The sequence below is a fragment of the Rhinopithecus roxellana genome, chromosome 14 (genome assembly GCF_007565055.1).
Source record: "Rhinopithecus roxellana isolate Shanxi Qingling chromosome 14, ASM756505v1, whole genome shotgun sequence".
Classification (NCBI taxonomy): domain Eukaryota; kingdom Metazoa; phylum Chordata; class Mammalia; order Primates; family Cercopithecidae; genus Rhinopithecus; species Rhinopithecus roxellana.
Genome location: NC_044562.1, coordinates 119,914,313 through 119,935,055, shown reverse-complemented (window position 1 = coordinate 119,935,055; position 20,743 = coordinate 119,914,313). Strand labels below are relative to the sequence as shown.

At 41.6% G+C, this 20,743-nt stretch overlaps 1 protein-coding gene across 2 annotated transcripts in view; it reads right to left on the bottom strand.

Moving 5' to 3' along the window:
* UGGT1 (UDP-glucose glycoprotein glucosyltransferase 1) overlaps positions 1–20,743 on the bottom strand; it is a 102,869-nt gene that overhangs the window by 56,785 nt on the left and 25,341 nt on the right. For both annotated transcript variants that reach the window (XM_010363429.1, XM_030916403.1), the window contains 7 exons: positions 17,389–17,489; positions 16,560–16,659; positions 14,611–14,671; positions 10,396–10,487; positions 8,557–8,707; positions 4,623–4,742; positions 2,957–3,042 (listed from right to left, as the gene is read on the bottom strand). In XM_010363429.1, coding sequence (XP_010361731.1) covers positions 2,957–3,042; positions 4,623–4,742; positions 8,557–8,707; positions 10,396–10,487; positions 14,611–14,671; positions 16,560–16,659; positions 17,389–17,489 — 711 coding nt within the window. The remainder of the gene's footprint in view (positions 1–2,956; positions 3,043–4,622; positions 4,743–8,556; positions 8,708–10,395; positions 10,488–14,610; positions 14,672–16,559; positions 16,660–17,388; positions 17,490–20,743) is intronic.

Sequence of the window (20,743 nt, the reverse complement as noted above, 5' to 3'; positions counted from 1 at the left end):
TCCAAAAGCACAATCCATGAAAGAGAACATTTGGTTAATGTGGACTTCACTAAAATTAAAAATGTCTGCCCTGTGAAAGGTATTATTAACAGAATGAAAGGACAAACCATAGAGTGGCAGAAAATCTTTGCAAAACCACCATCTGATAAAGGACAGGTAAACAAAATATGCAACTCTTCTTGTTTGTTTTTCAACAGGTCCTTGCTCTGTTGCCAAGGCCAGAGTGCAGTGGCACGATCAGCTCACTGCAGCCTCAAACCTCTGGGCTCAAACAATCCTCCACTTCAGCCTCCCAAGTAGCTGGGACTACAGGTGTGTGCCACCACACATGGCTACTCTTTCTTAAGTCTTTGTAGAGATGGAGGTCTTCCCATGTTGTCCACGGTGATCTCAAATTGTGGCCTCAAGCGATCCTCCCACTTTGGCCTCCCAAAGTCCTGGGATTATAGGCGTGAGCCATTGCACCCGACCTACAAAGAACTCTTAAAACTCAACAATAAGAAAACAACCAAAGTTTTAAAAATGGACAAAAGGGCAAGGGGGAAAAAAAAAAGGACAAAAGATCTGAACAGACACTTCACCAAACAAGATATACAGACAGATGATAAATAGAAGTAGATCCTGAACATCATATGTCATTAGGGAACGGCAAATTAAACTACAATGACATACCACCACACACCTATCAGAATGACCAAAATCCTAAATACTGTCAAAACCAAATGCTTGCAAGGCTGTGGAGCAACAGGATCTCTCATTCACTGCTGGTAGAAATGCAAAATGGTGCCGCTACTTTGGAACACAGTTCGTCAGTTTCTTACAAAACTAAACATGCTCTTAACACCATGCAGCAATCACGCTCCTCGGTATTTACCCAAAGAAGCTGAAGACATCTCCACACAAACACCTGCACCCCGATGTTTACAGCAGGTTTATTCATAACTGCCAAAACTTGTAGGCAACCAAGGTATCTTTCAATTAAGTGAATGGATAAATAAATGGGGGACATCCATATAATGACTATTATCCAGTGATAAAAAGAAATGAGCTATCAAGCCACGAGAAGACACAGAGGAAGAAGCTTAAATGCACATTGCTCAGTGAAAGACACCAATCTGAATAGGCTACATGCCGTATGATTGCAACCTAGAACGTTCTGGAAAACGCAAAACTATGAAGACAGTAAAACGACCAGTAGTTGCCAAAGATTCAGGGGAAGGGAGGAAGAGAGAAACAACTGAAGCACAGGAGATTTTTAGGACAGTGAAACTAATCTGTATTAAACTGTATTGTAATATGAATACTTGACATCATACATTTGTGTCATCAACACAAATAACAAATCTTAATGTAAACTACAGAGTTTAGTTAATAATAATGTATTAATATTTAGTAGTCAACTTGCAGGACTACATGAGCTCCTACAAAGAAGGAAAGAGGAGCCTGTATGCCCGGCTCTCTCCAGCTATTCACAATCTCTCAGGTGCCTAGGAGTTCAAGTGTCTTCTTCTCATCTGCCTTTGCAATCTGCAGACCACATGCCCTCTTCTCGTCCCTCAATTCAAGAAATACTGTATTAGTGCCAACTGTCTACCACGACCCAACTTCTTCTGTGTTCTTATATTCCTCTTTTAATCAAAACATAGCTCTGGTTGTGATCCAGTAATAGGTTCTTCCATCTAACCAGATGAATTCATGCTTTATATGAAAAATGTCAGGCCGGGCGCGGTGGCTCAAGCCTGTAATCCCAGCACTTTGGGAGGCTGAGACAGGCGGATCGCAAGGTCAGGAGATCGAGACCATCCTGGCTAACACGGTGAAACCCTGTCTCTACTAAAAAATACAAAAAACCAGCCGGGCGAGGTGGCAGGCGCCTGTGGTCCCAGCTGCTCGGGAGGCCGGAGCAGGAGAATGGCGTGAACCCGGGAGGCGGAGCTTGCAGTGAGCTGAGATCCAGCCACTGCACTCCAGCCTGGGCGACAGAGCGGGAGTCCGTCTCAGAAAAAAAGAAAAAGAAAAAGAAAAATGTCATCAAACTCAAAATATGCATTTCCAACTCTCAGAACCCTGTTTTCCTCAAAGCCTGTCTGAAATCCAACTTCTTCATAAAGCTTTGTGCTTCCCAAATATCTTGATGATTTTTTTGTTTTTCTGAAATTCTAACGCACTTATAACTAACCAGTAGGACATAACCTAGCGGTTGATCACATATCTCCCTGAGGGATTTGAAAGTATACAGAGGATCTTTTCCAAGAAGGTAGAATAAAGCAAATATATTTACAGCATTTAGCCCAGTAGTAATCATGGAACACATAGTAATGTTTATTGAATAAAGAGTTGTTTCCTTATTTTCACATTTTCTAAGAATTAACATTTCACCAACATGTAAAATTACCAGAATTATTCAGAATGTAGGTGAAAATACCTTAGCATTCATATGTAAAACCTTTAAAAAATAAAAAAATAAAAATAAAAATAACTATTCTTAAAAGGACAGTGGAAATCTAGTCATTCAGTACCCTGTTGGCAGGTTTGGCAACACAAGAGAAGTAACTGTTACTGTTTGCATCTACAAAAGGTTGTGTATATGTTTAGTCCTTGACAGGCTAACAAGTTACTGGCAATGCTCTGTACCTCTGCTGAAAGTGGAAATCGGTTCTGTGATGTGGACACTCACCTAGGAAAATTCCCTTCCATTGGGAAGCAAGCTGCAGCCAGAAACTACTTTTACATGGGCTATTTATTGATAATTCAATGGTGGTAAGCTTCTATTCATTGAGAAGCAAATTCTCAGTCCCAAAAGACACTGGCTTCATACTGACCAGAAGATAAAATTGCCATTAGTGATGTGCACTATTAATTATCCTACAACTTAGTAGCACCAGACTTGCATTTAAAAATGACAAATAAAACCTCAGCTAAATTAGATGTATCATCAAACCAATACCAGTGTTACCTTAGTGGGATATGATTGCTGAGGAACATCTCGGCTACGTTAATCAACTCTGATGTGGTCTCGTGTGCAGGATCAACTATGAAAACCTGTTGAAGAAAGGGAAAAGAACACATGAAATGACTTTTATTCGAGTATCTGCGGGCTGAGAAAAACGTCATGAATCACTGTACATGAAGTCAACCTTTTCCGAGCTACGGTTGAACCACATAAAAGATGAATTCTACATACAGCAGCTACCTCCTTCTAAGTTCAAAAAACGTGGTACTTAAGGGCTAGGTGATTTTCTCACGGACTTAGGCTGATAACCAGGGAACTGTACTGCAGAGTGCGGATGCCGGTTCTTCTACTACACCAAACAAAAACCAAGTTTAGCAACTCTCTCACCTTAAAAAATGGAGCCTGCCTTTTTGTATTTTCATTTCTAAGGATCTCTGAATTAAGAATTCACTTAGAACCTAATTCTTAGACCACAGTCACAGCTGTCAGGTAAGCACATAAACATGTATTATGTGCTAAGCAACTTAGACATATTCTCTCACTTAATAAAGTTCAGACATATGGTAAAACAGAACGAGATTTAAATTCTGACTACAAAGGAAAGAAGTGGTTTCAAGAGAGAGAAAAGTGGCCAGGCGTGATGGCTCACACCTGTAATGCCAGCGCTTTGGGAGGCCAAGGCAGGTGGATCACCTGAGTTCAGGAGTTTGAAACCAGCCCCGCCAATGTACTGAAACCCCGTCTCTACTAAAAATACAAAAATCAGCCAGGTAGGGTGGCATGTGCCTGTAATTCCTACTACTTGGGAGGTGAGGCAGGAGAATCGCTTGAACCCGGGGGGGGGCGGAGGTTGCAGTGAGCCGAGATCCTGCCACTGCACTCCAGCCTGGGCAACAGAGCGAGACTCTTTCTGGGGAAAAAAAAAGAGAAGAAGAAAGGTAGAGAGGGCAAGTTCTGAGGAGGCCAACCTTGGCACTAACCCTACCACTCTCTCTTTCCCAGCTATGTGAGGGAAGGGAAAGAAATGAGAGGGAAAAAGTGGGCCAATTAAGAACCCTCTTTCTCTCTCTCTAAAGCAGCGCAAGAAGGAATAACAAGTAGGAGTTGGCAAACAGCCTTATTTAAGAGAATAAATGAAACTGCTGAATTTTAGGGATTACGATATTAAAGAAAAACAGCAGCAATATGCACCTTCGTATGTAAAAAAAGAGCTATCTTAAAACTAATAAAACAGTATTGCTATGAACCTAAAACTGCTCTAAAAAATATAAAGTCTTAAAAGACAAACACATCACTGAATGGTGTGAAGAGTATGAAAACTTATTCAATCTGGAAAAGCTGATTAGAAAAAATAAAAATTAAAAACTAAAAAATGTTTTCAAATTAAAAACAAATTAAAAGACTAAAACAATAGTCTAAACCTTCATGTTAAAAATGAGCATTTCCCCACACTCTGAGGGGGGCTATAATGCTCCTGTTACGTCCCACAGCCCCACAAGTGGCCAGGACACTACAAAGCCCTCCTAGTGTGAACAGGGAGAGTATTTGGTGGAAGGTGGGGGAGGAAGCAGCTAGTAAAGGCGAGAAGTGACCATTTTACACGACAAAAAAAGAGGGACCAGGCCAAGGGAGAAACAGAATTCACAGGCAGACAATAAGAGCTACTTACCATATTATGTAAGTTTTTCCTGATCTGCCGAATAACACCAGGAAAGGTGGGTCGAAGCAACTCTTGTAAACTAGAAGGCCACGAATTATATCTGCTATCAACCTCCAGGTTGTTGACCCACTACAAAAAAATAACACAACAGGATGTATGCACATTAGTCACCAGCTAGTAAAATCTGCAATAATAACAATAAGACTTTGAATTATTTGAAGAAGAATCACATGAGACAAGACCATTTTCAAAGATAAAAAGATTGGGTGCAGTGGCTCACATCTGTAATCCTAGCACTTCGGAAGGACAAGACAGGAGGATCACTTGAGCCCAGGAGTTTGAGACCAGCCTGGGCAATATTATGAGACACCCATCTCTGCAAAAAAACATAAAAATTAGCCAGGTATGGTGGCTGCTGTCGTAGCCACTCAGGAGGCTGAGGCAGGAGGATCACCTGAGCCCAAGGGGTTCGAAGCTGCAGTGAGCCATAATCGTGCCACTGCACTCCAGCCTGAACAACAGAGCAAGACTCTATCTCAGAAAAACAAACAAAAAAGATAAAAAGATTGAGTGGAAAAATGAGTGACTAAAAGACAAGCCACAGAATAAAGACATTTGTAACCTACAAACCCAATAAAGGACTAGTGTCAAGAATGAATACATAAAAATAAGAGAAAGAAGCTATATATATATATACATATATGTGTGTGTGTGTATATATATATAGTTTTTTTTTTTGAGATGAAGTCTCTCTCTGTGGACCAGTTTGGAGTGCAGTGGAGCAATCTCGGCTCATTGCAACCTCCGCCTCCTAAGTTCAAGCGATTCTTGTGCCTCAGCCCCCCGAGTGGCTGGAATTACAGGCACCCACCACCACACCCGGCGAATTAAAAAAAAAAAAAAAGAATATGAATAAGAAATATACAGAGCAAACCCAAATGGGCAATAAACATAAGAAATGTGTGCACCCTCAACTGTAATCTAGGAACCATGAGCTAAGACCTCAATGAAATTTCATACCTGCTAGATAAAAAAAGTGAAAGTTTGTCAAGATCCAAGAATAGGAAAAGATACACAGCAAAGAGAACTCTCACGAAATGTTGGTGTGTGGACAATCACTTCAGAGAACTGGATCTAATAAAGTTGAAGACTATATTAGTACTAATTTTTCTAAAATAAATGCAGTACTGCTGGGTGCGGTGGCTCATGCCTATAATCCCAGCACTTTGGGAGGCCAAGGCGGCCAGATCACAAGATCAAGAGATCAAGACCATCCTGGCCAACATGGTGAAACCCCATCTCTACCAAAAATACAAAACTTAGCTGGGCATCGTCATGTGCGCCTGTAGTCCCAGCTACTTGGGAGGCTGAGGCAGGAGAATCGCTAGAACCTGGGAGGCGGAAGTTGCAGTGAGCTGAGATCACACCACTGCACTCCAGCCTGGCGACAGAGCGAGATTCCGTCTAAAATAACATAACATAACATAACATAACATAACATAACATAACATAACATAACAGCAGCACCACTAAGTAGTTCCAGGTATCTACCCCAAATAAATTCACATGTATACACAAAAAGAGAGGAAAAAAGAGCCTAATTAAAATAGTGTTTACAACAGCAAAAAATCAGAAACAACTTCATGTCCACAACGAGCAATGGTTCAGGAGGCTGAGACAGGAGGACCTCTCGAACACAGGAGTTTAAGGCTGCAGTGAGCTATGATTGCAGCCCTGCACTCCACCAGGGTTTTGTCATGTTGGCCAGGCAGGTCTCGAACTCCTGAGCTAAAGTGATCCGCCCGCCACGGCCTCCCAAAGTGCTGGGATTACTGGTGTGAGCCACCGCACCTGACTGGATTATCCAATTTTATTTTTATTTTATTTTATTTTTTTTTTTTTTTTGAGACAGAGTCTCACTGTCGCCCAGGCTAGAGTGCAGTGGCACGATCTCGGCTCACTGCAACCTCTGCCTCCTGGATTCAAGCAATTCTCTTGCCTCAGCCTCCCAAGTAGCTGGGATTACAGGCGTGTACCACCACGCCCGGCTAATTTTTGTATTCTTAGTGGAGACGGGGTTTCACCATGTTGGCCAGACTGGTCTCGAACTCCTCACCTCGAATGATCCACCCGTCTCAGCCTCCCAAAGTGCTGGGATTACAGGTGTGAGCCACTGTGCCTGGCCTCAAATTTTTAGAGTATTAAATAGGAGCCAGGCAAGGTGGTAGATGCCTATGGCTCCAGCTACTCAGGAAGCTGAAGCAAAAGGATTGCTTGACCCCAGGAATTTGAGTCCAGCCTGAGCAACATAGTGAGACTCGTCTCTAAAAAACAGAAGAAAGAAATTAAAACATATTTGCTAGAAAATAAAAGGATAAAATAAGGGACAAGGGAATGCACACCAACTTGAGAAAAGATAAGAACTTCAGGAAGGAGGGGGTGGCTGGTAAGGGACAAAGAAGAGCTTCAACTAAAACTGCCTTTTTTTTCCAAGAAAACAATTAAATCTGACACAAAATGATGCCATGTTAACATTTAGTAAGCATGATGATGGGTCGTATGGTTGTTAGTCCCTTTATGTTTGCATAAACATGTCATGTTAATGTTACTATCTTTTACTCTTTATAAGTACTTTTAACAGAAAAGCAAATGACACTAACAATGTCTTCATCAAAATAAGTTACATCACCAAGTATGAATTCAAGTAATGATTATCTACATTCTACGTTATTTCTCCTAAATAACATTTTTCTAAAATGAATGCAGTATAGAAACCAAGAAAAAATAAGAGCAGCTCTCCCCCCATATTATTTTTACCACAACTGCCCAAGATAGCACTATTCCCCACATCCTCTCTCTTTTTTTATTTGAGACGGAGTCTTGCTCTGTTGCACAGATTGGAGTGAAGTGGCATGATCTCAGCTGCCTGCAACTTCCACCTCCCGGGTTCAAGCGATTCTCCTGCCTCAGCCTCCCAAATAGCTGAGATTAGGAGGTGCACAATGCCACATCTGGCTAATTTTTTATTTTGAGTAGAGACAGGGTTTCACCATGTTGGTTGGTCAGACTGGTCTTGAACTCCTGACCTTAGGTGATCCACCTGCCTTGGCCTCCCAAAGTGCTGGGATTACAGGCACAAGCCACCATGCCCAACCCTATTCCCCACATCCTCTGACAGATGACGAGACAAAGGCTCAGAAAGATCATACGGCAGGCAAAAATCTATATAAATCCTTCAAATCTCAGATATCAAAATCCTACTAAAGAAAGTTCTTAGCTAAAAAGTGACATTTTCAATAGTAGCTTTAATTTGCAGATGTCACAGAATCACACCAGATCTGTATGCCATTGAGAAAATACAAACTAAACACTTTTCCCCGAGAGATGCTCAGCTGAATCCCAGGGGCATGCTCAAGTGAAAAAAATCACTGTCTTGGCTGGGCGTGTGGGTTCATGCCTATAATCCCAGCACTTTGGGAGGCAGAGGTGAATGGATTACCTGAGGTCAGGAGTTCAAGACCAGGCTGACCAACACTGTGAAACCCCCTCTACTAAAAATACAAGAATTAGGCGAGGTGGCAGGCGCCTGTAATCCCAAGCTACTCGGGAGGCTGAGGCAGGACAACTGCTTTAACCCGGGAGGTAGAGCTTGCAGTGAGCCAAGATCGCACCACTGCACTCCAGCCTGGACAACAGAGTGAGACTCCGTCTCGGGGGGGGGAAAAATCACTGTCTTAACTACATTAGCAACAATGACTCAACTTTTTGAAGCATTTAAGGGCCTACTTTATTACATACACTAGGTCCCATAAGTGACAGTAAATCTTTCACACCAACAAAAGAGATGGTGGGGGGAACTTCACCCTCACAGGAGACAAATCAGAAAACCATAAAAAAGATTCCTGGTCAGAAAGTCCTTTGATCACCCTAACAAAATACTCACTGAAATAGCAGGACTCCGGATGTCTACTGCATAGTCTGCCTCAGAGGGCTGGATATTCAGCTTCAAAACATTATGCAGAGAAAGGCCTTCTATTCCCAATCTATGCAAACCCTCCATTACCCGAGCTTCATTCCTCAACACATCAAACAGACTGGGGGGAAAGATAAAAAGGCATTTACTAGGGAAAAAAAGCTTTTAAAAAAAATTCTCACCATAAAAATAAATGTCTCAGTTCAACCTCAATGCCAAATCAAATTAATTGAGAAATTTAAAAAGGAAATAAACACACAAATTGAGCATAAAATAACCCCAAACCTATACTTTTATACCACATGATTTTAAAACCAGTATATTAATCTTTCTGTATTCTTTCTTCACATGCATGTGAATTTACAATAATCTCAAAATAAAGATTAAAAAGAGATACTACATTACATATGCTTAATATATGTTTCAATGTCAGTACTAGTTCATACAGACAAACATGACCACAGAAAAAAGCCTGGAAGAATCCACACTCAACTTAGAGGTTTGCTGGGAGAGATAGAAAAGATAGAGATGAAGGGCCAGGAGCGGTGGCTCACGCCTGTAATCCCAGCACTCTGGGAGGCCAAGGCAGGTGGATCACAAGGTCAGTAGTTCGAGACTAGCCTGGCCAACATGGTGAAACCCCATCTCTACTAAAAATAGAGAAAAAATAGCTGGGCATGGTGGCAGGCGCCTATAATCCCAGCAATTTGGGAGGCCAAGGCGGGCAGATCACAAAGTCAGTAGTTCAAGACCAGCCTGGCCAACATGGTGAAATCCCATCTCTACTAAAAATACAAAAAAAAGCCAGGCATGGTGACAGGTGCCTGTAATCCCAGCTACTCAGGAGGCTGAGGCAGGAGAATTGCTTGAACCTGGGAGGCAGAGGTTGCAGTGAGCTGAGATCGTGACACTGGACTCCAGCCTGGGGAACAGAGCAACATTCCGTCTCCAAAAAAAAAAAAAAAGATAGGAAGGAGAAATAAGATGTGATTTTAAAAAAAACCAAATGAATAAAGTCTGAATTCTACCTGGCTGTCTGCTACCCACCCCAAAATCATGAAGACAATCAAAAGCAATTTAATACTGAACCACATTTTACCAAAAAGTGGTATTCAAATATATGTAGACAGAACACCTTCTGAGACACAAGAGACAGTTTTTTTTGTTTTGTTTTGTTTTTTGGTTTTTGAGATGGAGTCTCACTCTGTTGCCCAGGCTGGAGTGCACGGGTGCAATCTCGGCTTACTGCAACCTCCACCTCCCAGGTTCAAGTGATACTCCTGCGTCAGCCTCCCAAGTAGTTGGCACTACAGGCACGCACTACTAGGCATGGCTAATTTTTGTATTTTTAGCAGAGATGGGGTTTCACCATGTTTGCCAGGCTGGTCTCGAACTCCTGACCTCAAGTGCTCTGCCGGCCTCAGCCTCCCAAAGTGCTGGGACTATAGGCATGAGCCACCGTGCGCAGCCCAGAGGCAGTATTTTTAATAAATCTACTTCACACTGTTCCAAAAGTCAAAGAACCTGTTCTTTTCTATGTTCCCATGGTTAAGTGGAAAAGTATAGTTTCTAAAAGGACAGCCTCAGAAAACACTCAGGCCCTGAACATACACTGTAACACAAGATGGAGACATGTCATCCTGCCCACCCATCAGAGCATGTGCCTACTACCTACATCCACCCAGTGGGCCCTGGTAAGCCATCAGGCTTTGCATCATGCCATATCAACAACGAACGGCGATATGAACATGTTACAAGGTGCTACACATTACAAAAACTTTTCAGAGAATGAAAAATTATTATCCATACCTGAATATATCCTGTGTATCTAAATCAATGTGAAGTCCGTTGATGAAGAGGGCTGAATCTCCAGGTTGTAATCCTAAAGTTCCCTTGAAATACTGAAAAATTTTAATAATTATTAGGGAGCTGTGAGAGAATGTTTAAAAAATTTTCAGTGTTTCTGGGCTTCGCTACCTGTACAAATCTTGGCATCCTAAAGCAGGGCTAAGATTTGCTTCAAGATGCTGCTGGGATTCAAGGGCAAGCAAGACAGGGGATACCACAGTGTATACACATTTCAAAACATGCTGTACACCACAAAAATACGCATGTTTTACTTCTCAATTTTAAAAAGAGGAGAAAAAAAAATAAGGAGATCATGGAAAGGTGTGTCAATCGAGAACTGGAATTTCTTCCAAGGGAGAGAGGAATTCATATCTACTCACTCCCCGGCTACGTGCACAGCACCCTCAGATGATAACAAAAGGCTGACCCAGGCCAGGCACAGTGGCTCACACCTGTAATCCCAGCACTTTGGGAGGCCAAGGCGGGTGGATCACTTGAGGCCAGGAGTTGCAGGAGACCAGCCTGGACAATGTGGCAAAACCCCGTCTCTACTAAAAATACAAAAATTAACCGGCTATGGTGGCCTGCACCTGTAGTCCCAGCTGCTTGGGAGGCTGAGGCACAAGAATCGCTTGAACCCAGGAGGTAGAGGCTGCAGTGAGCTGAGATAGCACCATTGCACTCTAGCTTGAATGACAGAGCAAGACGCTGTCTCCAAAAAAAAAACAAACAAACAAGACTGACCCTGAGCTGGTGAATACAGTCATATCTATTTCTAGGTCTGGACACTGGTAATATAGATGGGTTCATTTTGGGAAAGTTCATCAAACAAATGACTGAGAATTTGTGTGCTTCTTTCTTTGTGTTTCATATAAAATACATACATTTTGGGCCGGGCACAGTGGCTCATGCCTGTAATCCCAGCACTTCCGGAGGCCGAGATGGGTGGATTACCTGAGGTCAGGAGTCTGAGACCAGCCTGACCAACATGGTGAAAGCCCATCTCTACTAAAATTACAAACAATTAGCTGGGCGTGGTGGCAGAAACCTGCAATTCCAGCTATTCAGGAGGCCGAGGTAGGAGAATTGCTTGTATCAGGGAGACAGAGGTTGCCATGAGCCAAGATCATGCCACTGCATTCAGCCTGGGCGACAGAGCAAGATTCCATTTCAAAAAAAAAAAAAAAATTTTGGCCAGGCATGGTGGCTCATGCCTGTAATTCCACCTCTTTGGGAGGCCAAGGCGAGTGGATCACAAGGTCAGGAGATCAAGATCATCCTGGCCAACATGGTGAAACCCCATCTCTACTAAAAATACAAAAAAATTAGCTGGGTGTGGTGGCACACACCTGTAGTCCCAGCTACTCGGGAGGCTGAGGCAAGAGAATCACTTGAACCCGGGAGGTGGAGATTGCAGTGCACCAAGATCATGCCACTGCACTCTACCCTAGGCAACAGAGCAAGATCCCATCTCAAAAACAAAAGTATATATTTACGCTTTAATAAAATGTTTTACTCAAAAAAAAATTAAGACTCCATGAAACAGCAATATAGAATAATTTTGTCTTCCTTAGGGGGAAAAAGGCCCTAAATTTAAGATAATATTTGATGTTTTAATTTTGGAAATTAAAAAGTAAATATAAACTCCCAATAAGGTTTTTCAATTTAGTAAACATTTGAGAAGCATTTATTTATCCCTCAGATGTACTTAATTCACTAATATCTCAGACATGAAGATCAAGGAAATCTGGGGTAAAGATAGTGAATTGAACGTAAGAACTTTTTTCCCTCCTGAAACTCTACTGAAATGTCAGTAGAGCGACTTTTTCAGTTATAAATCCACAAAGACAAAGAGAACAGGAAAGAAAAAGGCCATCAAATTTTGGAAGCTGGAAGAGAGGTGGGTGAGGAGTCACTGTCCCAGCAGCCCTGAGAAAGCTGAATGCTAGACAAACAACAGGCAAGGTCAACAGGAAACCTGTGTCACCCCGCGGAACTCACCAAAGGCTCAGGAACTGGCAGCACACAGGACATGTACAAGGGGTGATTCTCAGCTAAGTTCTGAGATAAAGCCCTTTAAGACAAAACCCCCCAGTCCCCCAAGTGATTTCCCACAGCCAGCTGACTACAGTCGGTGCTACCCTCTACTCTAGCAAAATGAAGGCTCATGCCCTGGAAAAGAACAAAACAGAACATCTGTGGACAACGGCAAATCAAGCACAAGAAGGACAGGGACCCCCACACACAAAATGGGGAAGAGAAGGCAAGTCACCAAATACTCTTCCCTACTGTGCTTCTACAGCTCTAGCAAACAGATTTCACCCTCTAGACAGAAGACTAACGGATCCTTTTCTGGAGACTGACAAGGACTGACCAACCCAAAAGAAAAGGAACAAAGATACTGTCATTGGGGTTCCCTAGGAAATGGTCACAACAGAACACCTTACAGTCACAAAGCCAATCATTAGGACTTCCAACCAGGTCCTTAGTGCCTCACTCTGAGTGTGACTGCCAGACACCTAAGGAAGGCCTCCACCACTAAAGAGACCAAAACCCAAAAACGTAGCTTAAGAGGAAACAGACTTTGCAGACAGAAAACACAAGCACCACTGTCTTCAGAGATACACAGGAACACCATAAAAAGAACAACAAAAACACCTGAAAATTAAATATTTGACAACTAAAGGAAAAAAGACACACACAGGTTGAAAACTCTTACCAGAAAGTTTTGTTTTTTTTTTTTTTAAAGAGAAAAGAGGCCGGGTGTGGTGGCTCACGCCTGTAATCCCAGCACTTTGGGAGGCCGAGATGGGAGGATCACCAAGTCAGGAGATCAAGATCATCCTGGCCAACACGGTGAAACCCCTTCTCTACTAAAAATACAAAAAAATTAGCCAGGCGTGGTGGCGGGTGCCTGTAGTCCCAGCTACTTGGGAGGCTGAGGCAGGAGAATGGCGTAAACCCAGAAGGCGGAGCTTGCAGTGAGCCAAGATCGCGCCACTGCACTCCAGCCTGGGCGACAGAGCGAGACTCTGTCTCCAAAAAAAAAAAAAGAAAGAAAAGAATAGGAAAGAAAAGACTTTTAAAGTTAAAAGGCCAAACTAGTCAAAGAGGTGCAACATTTAAAAACTAAATATTTCTAGGAAAAGAGGAGAGAGAAACCAGAGAGAAGAAACACAAAAAAGAATTCAAGAAAGTTTCCCAAAGCTAAAGGCAATGATTTGTCCAGATTTTAAGCGCCCATGAACCATCCAACAGTAGAGATTTTTTTTAAAAAGACATATAATTAAGAAATTTCAGATAACTAGAGTCAAAGAAAAGATCCTTGAGAGATCTCATACAAAGGCTTCAGACTTCTCAACAGCCACAATGGAAACTAAAATTCCAAGAGGCGAAGTCTTGTTTCGAATTTCGAAATGACTTCCAACCTAGAATTGTATAACCTGCCAATATTGTATAATGAGCTATCAATAAAAACAAGTAGAAAGTTGATTTCTCAGAATTTCAAATTTGCCTCCCAGGCAACTTTTCTCACAAAGAATGATGAGCTGTACCAAAATAAGGAAATAAACCAAAAACAAAGAAGATGTGGAATCAAGCAACAGCGGATCCAACAAAGGAGGTTAAAGGAAGGTCCCAGGATGACCAGCACACACCGGGCATAAAGAGCAACCAGTCCATGTCAGACCACGTCAAAACTAGACAAAATCACAACACCCAATGGTGGGAAGACAGACAGACAGGAACAGTGCCAATATGGAACAGTGGTGGGACACTGAGGGGGAGAAGTGAAAGGAAGTTAAACCTCATTGTTTAAATAGGAGGCCAATATATAACGCCCGAACATGAAAAATAAAGTACCGATGTAAGCTAGAAATCTGGAGAGAAATATCAGAAGAATCAGCCAAATGTTGAAAGTGTATGTCTTCAGGAATGGGGTGAGACATGTTAGGGGTGCGGCTTTTCTAAACAACATGGTAGCACCATTTCATGCTTTCAGTTATATGCATACTGAACTTTGATTAAAAACTAAAAATACAAAGATCACAGAAATGAAAAAATCACAATCTTAGATAAAAGAAGATTGACACTGTTAAACGCTGCTGATACAACTCAGATTTCTTTATCTTTGAAGACAGAATACAAAACAGGTCGGTATTTTCTATCGGTGAATACCTTCTGATTCTCTTCCACTTCGGTTCTAAGTGCTGAGCTCACAGCTGTTTTTGTTATTGCTCTAAGGAAATAAAAACATTATGAGTGCTTGGCTTAATATTTGATATAAAGTCTTCAATTTCCGTATTTTAAAATATGAAACACATTATTCAACAGATTAGAAAAAATTAGATGGGAAAAACCTTAAATTTTTATAATTGATAAATACAGTTCTCCTTTCTCAGATGTGTATATTTTTTGCAAGATACAAAATCAAAGAAATGTAGCAGCCATAGCATTATAAAACAGGTACAGTTGCTTCCAAGTTCTTAAACATATGCACCCCATTTCTATATATGATCTCTACTACTCTCAGGCTAAAAGGATAATGTCCAATACACCAAGGCAGCAGACTGCTCTTCCCACTTAAGCACTTATGGTGGAGGTGGAATCATTCATGTATACCTTCAAGTAGCAGCTGGACTAAATGAGAATTCACTACATGATGTCTAAGTCCCAAATAAACAAACTTAGTTACAAAATATCTCACATCAGAAGTCAAAACACTTTATTCAGTGACTCAAGAAAACGACTGGGAACCATTCAAGTCAATAGTTTCTAAAGATTTGGCTTTTAAAACAATTATGCCTTGCATTTATGAGACGTGCAGCAATATTACAGAATTGAAGGCAATTCCAGAAAATGTACAAACAAAATCTTTTTTTTCTTTTTAGATGGGAGTTTCGCTCTTGTTGCTCAGGCTGGAGTGCAATGGCATGATCTTGGCTCACTGCAACCTTCACCTTTGGGTTCAAGCGATTCTCCCGCACCAGCCTCCCAAGTAACTGGGATTACAGGCCCCTGCCGCCACACCCAGCTAATTTTTTGTATTTTTAGTAGAAAAGGGGTTTCGTCATGTTGGCCAGGCTGGTCTGGAACTCCTGACCTCAAGTGATCCACCCACCTCGGCCTCCCAAAGTGCTGGGATTACAGGTGTGAGCCACCATGCCTGGTCCACCTCCCCCTTTTGGGTACCAGACAAGGTGGGTGGATCACCTGATGTCAGGAGTTCCAGACCAGCCTGACCAACAGGGCAAAACGCTGTCTCTACTAAAAATACAAAAATTAGCCAGGCCTTGGCCTCCCAAAGTGCTGGGATTACAGACATGAGCCACCAAGCCCGACTCAAACAAAATCTTATTCTGTCACTAATGAACTAGTCACTTAGCCTCTATGGCTCAGTGTCTTCAAGATTCAATAAGATGACATATATAAAACCTTTCGTGAAGAAAACCACTACGGTCTGGGACAGACTCTAGATTAGTTAGTTACATGAGCAAGACCCATCCAATCCTGAAAGGCAGGTATTTTTATTCCCATTCCACTGCTGAGGAAACTGAGGTAAAGAGAGGTTGTTTATTTGCAAAGATCACACAACTAATAAGTAGAAGTGCCAGGAACATAACCTAAATCTGTCACTTCAACCACACGATCCATGCATGGTCTTGCCATCTTCAAGACACAGAGCACCATCTGCAGTAGTAGTGGTGGTGGTCATAAAGAATCTTAATTTTCGCTGGGTGCGGTGGCTCATGCTTGTAATCCAGGCACTTTGGGAGGCTGAGGTGGGCACATCACTTGAGGTCAGGGGTTCGAGACCAGCCTGGCCAACACAGTGAAACCCTGTCTCTACTAAAGCTACAAAAAATTAGCCGGGCATAGTGGCACACGTCTGTAGTCCCAGCTACTTGGGAGGCTGAGGCAGGAGAATCGCTTGAACCTAGGAGACGGAGGTTGTGGTGAGCCGAGATCGCACCACTGTATTTCAACCTGGGCAACAAGAGCGAGACTCCGTCTCAAAAAAAATCTTAATTTTCTAAGTATTTTCATATTTTTATTACCTCATTTGGCAAGTGAACATGACGATAACTGGGTATGATGTTAAGGAGTAGAGCATTATTCTATATTACCTGGCTTTGGTAGGAAAATTCTGACTAAGATCCTTCATAACAACCAGAGCCAACTCAACAGGAGAAGCCAAGATTCGAGCAGCAGTCTGGAAACTGAGATCTGCAATGATGTCAAATATAATTAAAAGTGGATTAATCTAATGCAATGAGAAGCAGAAAACAAAATCCAAATTTACTTCCCACTCTTTTCTTGGTAATTAAGAATGTCTTAGAATGCAACCATTCCAGAGAGTGCCCAGGATTTAATTTCAGGTTGTATTCACTTCAAAGATCCCTGGAGTGTTCAGCTGAGCCGTTTCTGATAAATCTGCAGAAAACACTAGGACACACACTAATGCATGTAGCAGAGACTAAGTCAGGCCCAAGTCCTTTTCCCTTTTCTAAATTTACAATACATCACAAAATACAGCATGAAGACTTTTAGCAAATGATATTGTGAAAAAAACTTGAAAAACAGTTCTTTGGAACAGAGAAAAACACACACATCCTGCCACAATGACATGTCTTTAACACTCTATAAACAGTTGAAGAAATGTATACACATATAGGAACTTAAAGACTATGACCTGTTTCTCGTATTTCAAGTTTATGTATGGTCACACAGAAAGACTTGCCACTTGTTTATATACATTACTTCCACCTAGTGTTATCTGTTTACAAAAGGACTTCCTTTCTTCCCTGATTAATTGTAACCAACCATTCTTATCTTTAAAATCAGAGGCACCCTCAGAATCACATACTACATACAATTAAACCCAAATTTTGCATTTTTTAAAGCCATGAAACTTAGCCAAAAAGTTGGCCAATGACCTCTCCCCGTTTTCATTACCTTGCAACTGCCAAACTTTTAAAGGTGCCATTTCATTGGTGCTCTCCACAAGATGCTTTCTGAGTTCTTTCAACTGTCCCTCCAGGTCGGGGTGCAGATCTCTAAAAGAAACATAAAAATCAGTCCTTTTCATTATTTTTTCTTTCCCAGAGCACAAGAAGAAGTAAACCAACTTTATCTTCATGGTTTTCCTCTCCCAACCCTAGGAAATTTTCTACAATATAGGGGAAAAAAATGAAGTATAATTATTCCTCTTTAAAAAAAATAGAAAATTAGAAGTTAGTTTAAAACTCATAAAATTTACAGAAAAATTGCTACAATAGCGATTCCCTGTGAGGTAGATAAGGAGACTGAGAGTGGTTAACAAAGGAGACTTTTCAGGCCAGGTGTGATGGCTCACGCCTGATATCCCAGTCACTGAGGAGGCCAAGGCAGGAGGATCACTTGAGCCAAGGAGTTCCAGGTCAGCCTGTGCAACACAGCAAGACCTTGTCTCGGAAAGGAAAGGAAAGGAAAGGAAAGGAAAAAGGAAAGGAAAAAGGAAAGGAAAGGAAAGGAAAGAAAAGAAAGAAAGGAACAAAGGAGACTTCAGCTATACCTGCAGTGTTTATGGATCTGTTTTATTTTTTGTTTTCTTTTGTTCTTAAAGTAAAAGAAGGCTTATACAGGAACAAAAAGAAAGCTTAATAAATAGTTCTATAGGACAGAAAAGCAAGTATGGTAACAGCAATCTATTCTGGGTTTTAAGTATGTGGGAATAAATTCTTCTCTATGCTTTTGTGAATCATTTTAATTTCTCAAAGTAAAACTGAGGGGGAAAAAAACTGCTTCCAGTCCCAAAATGAGTTTCCTTTAGCCTACATGCTCATAAATCTCTCAGTCACATGAATACAATTTAGGCTAACCATAGTTTCTGAGTTTTATCTTTAAATATAGCATATTCCACTACAGTAAAGGAGAGGTGATCTGGGGCAGAGATATAACATTTACATCAGACAGACAGATGGCTAGTACATTACTTTTTTCTTTTAAATGCTATAAACTCAAAATTTCTTAATACAACATACAGAAATTAGAATTCCCTCAGACGGTTCACTGTCCAACCAATCCACTTCCTGTCAGTTACTACAGCCTGAGCATCCCAAATCTAAAATTCTGAAATCCAAAATGCTCCAAAATCCAAAACTCATTAAATGTCAACGTGACATCAAAGGAAATGTTCATAGGAGCATTTCAGGTTTCCGATTTTCAGACTTAGGCGTGCCCAACTACTAAGCATAAAGGAAATATTTCAAAATTGAAATCTGAAACTCTTCTAGTTTAAACATTTCAGAAAAGACACTCAACCTATATAAACTCTTAAATACCAAAAATGAGGCCAGGCACAGTGGCTCACACCTGTAATCCTAGCACTTTGGGAGGCCAAGGTGGGCAGATCCCTTGAGTCCAGGAGTTCAAGACCAGCCTGGGCAACATGGCAAAACCCCATCTCTACCACAAATACAAAAACTGAAGTGAGAGGATCACCTGAGCCTGGGGAGGTGGAGGCTGCAGCAGGCCATGATGGCACCACTGCACTCCAGCCTTGGTGACAGGGAGAGCCTGTCTCAAACAAACAAACAAAAAAAAACGGCCTAATTACTTTGGATAGCTAAATAACTCTTCTGTATGTCCAAAAGGTAAAACAGCCTCAATATTCTTGATAATACCTTTGTGCTGTGAATGCTTAAATCATAATGCTACCCAAAAAATAAACATAAACAACATAAATGTGAAAAAAAGATTCTGAAGCTGGGAGTGGTAGCTCACACCTGTAATTCAAATACTTTGGGAAGCCAAGGCAGGACAATCACTTGAACCCAAAGTTCAAGACCAACCTGGGCAACATAGCAAGACTCTATCTCTACAAAATATTTAAAAATTAGCCAGGCATGGTGGCACACACCTGTAGTCCCAGCTATTCGAGAGGGTGAGGTGGGAAGATCCCTTGAGCCCAGGAAGTCAAGGCTGCAGTGAGCCGTGATTGTGCCACCGCTCTCCAACCTGGATGACAGAGCAAAGCCCTGTCTCAAAAATGTTTTTTAAAAAAAGAATTCTGAAAGCCTGAGTCAAATAAAAATAGAATATGATTACATTCTAATGAGGCCAAAACTGATGTTAAACAAGAAATGTATATATATGCAGGACGAACTCAACATGTAATTCAATGTAAACTAAGATACATCTTCTAAATTGTTAATCTGGTTATTTCACTTGGCCAAATCTCAGAGCTGAAGTATATAAAACTGAGCCTAGCATATACTATTTCTATTTGATCACTTTCTCTCTCTTTCCCTCTCTCTCTCTCACACACACACACACACACACACACACAAAATGTCCTAATACAAAATTTCCAGATAAAGCAGAATTCAGGGCTCTAAACAATTATCAAGTCACGAGGGAAATAACTTCAACTTTTAGAATAACAGCTAAGAAGACTTTCCAGGCCGGGCGCGGTGGCTCACGCCTGTAATCCCAGCACTTTGGGAGGCCGAGGCGGGTGGATCACGAGGTCAGGAGATCAAGACCATCCTGACCAACACAGTGAAACCCCGTCTCTACTAAAAAAAATACAAAAAATTAGCCAGGCGTGGTGGCGGGCGCCTGTAGTCCCAGCTACTTGGGAGGCTGAGGCAAGAGAATGGCGTGAACCTGGGAGGCGGAGCTTGCAGTGAGCTGAGATCCGGCCACTGCACTCCAGCCTGGGCGACAGAGCGAGACTCCGTCTCAAAAAAAAAAAGAATAACAGCTAAGAAGACTTTCCAGCTATAAAACACTATGATACTTACATTAATTGGTTATGATGATGCTTTCATTAAATGATTACGTAATTACGGAATTTTAAAAAATACCATTTCCTTTCACATAAAGCAAATTCTAATAAAATGTGTTTTTCTGAACTGGGCGCCATGGCTCACGCCTGTAATCCCAGTACTCTGGGAGAGTGAGGCGGGCAGATCACTTGAGGCCAGGAGCTCAAGACCAGCCTGGCCAACATGGTGAAATCCTGTCTCTACTAAAAATACAAAAGTTAGCCAGGCATGGTGGTGGGTGCCTGTAATCCTAGCTACTCAGGGGGCTGAGGCAGGAGAGTCACTTGTACCCAGGAGGTGGAGGTTGCAGTGAACTGAAATTGTGCCATTTCACTCCAGGCTGGGCAACAGAGCAAGACTTGGTCTCAAAATAAATAAATAAATAAAAATAATAATAATAGTAAAATGTTTTCTCCATTGAGCATGTATAAAATTTACTGTATCTATTTTGTATTTCTGCTCAGACTATGTTTGAAAAAAACTTTTAAATACATTTTTTT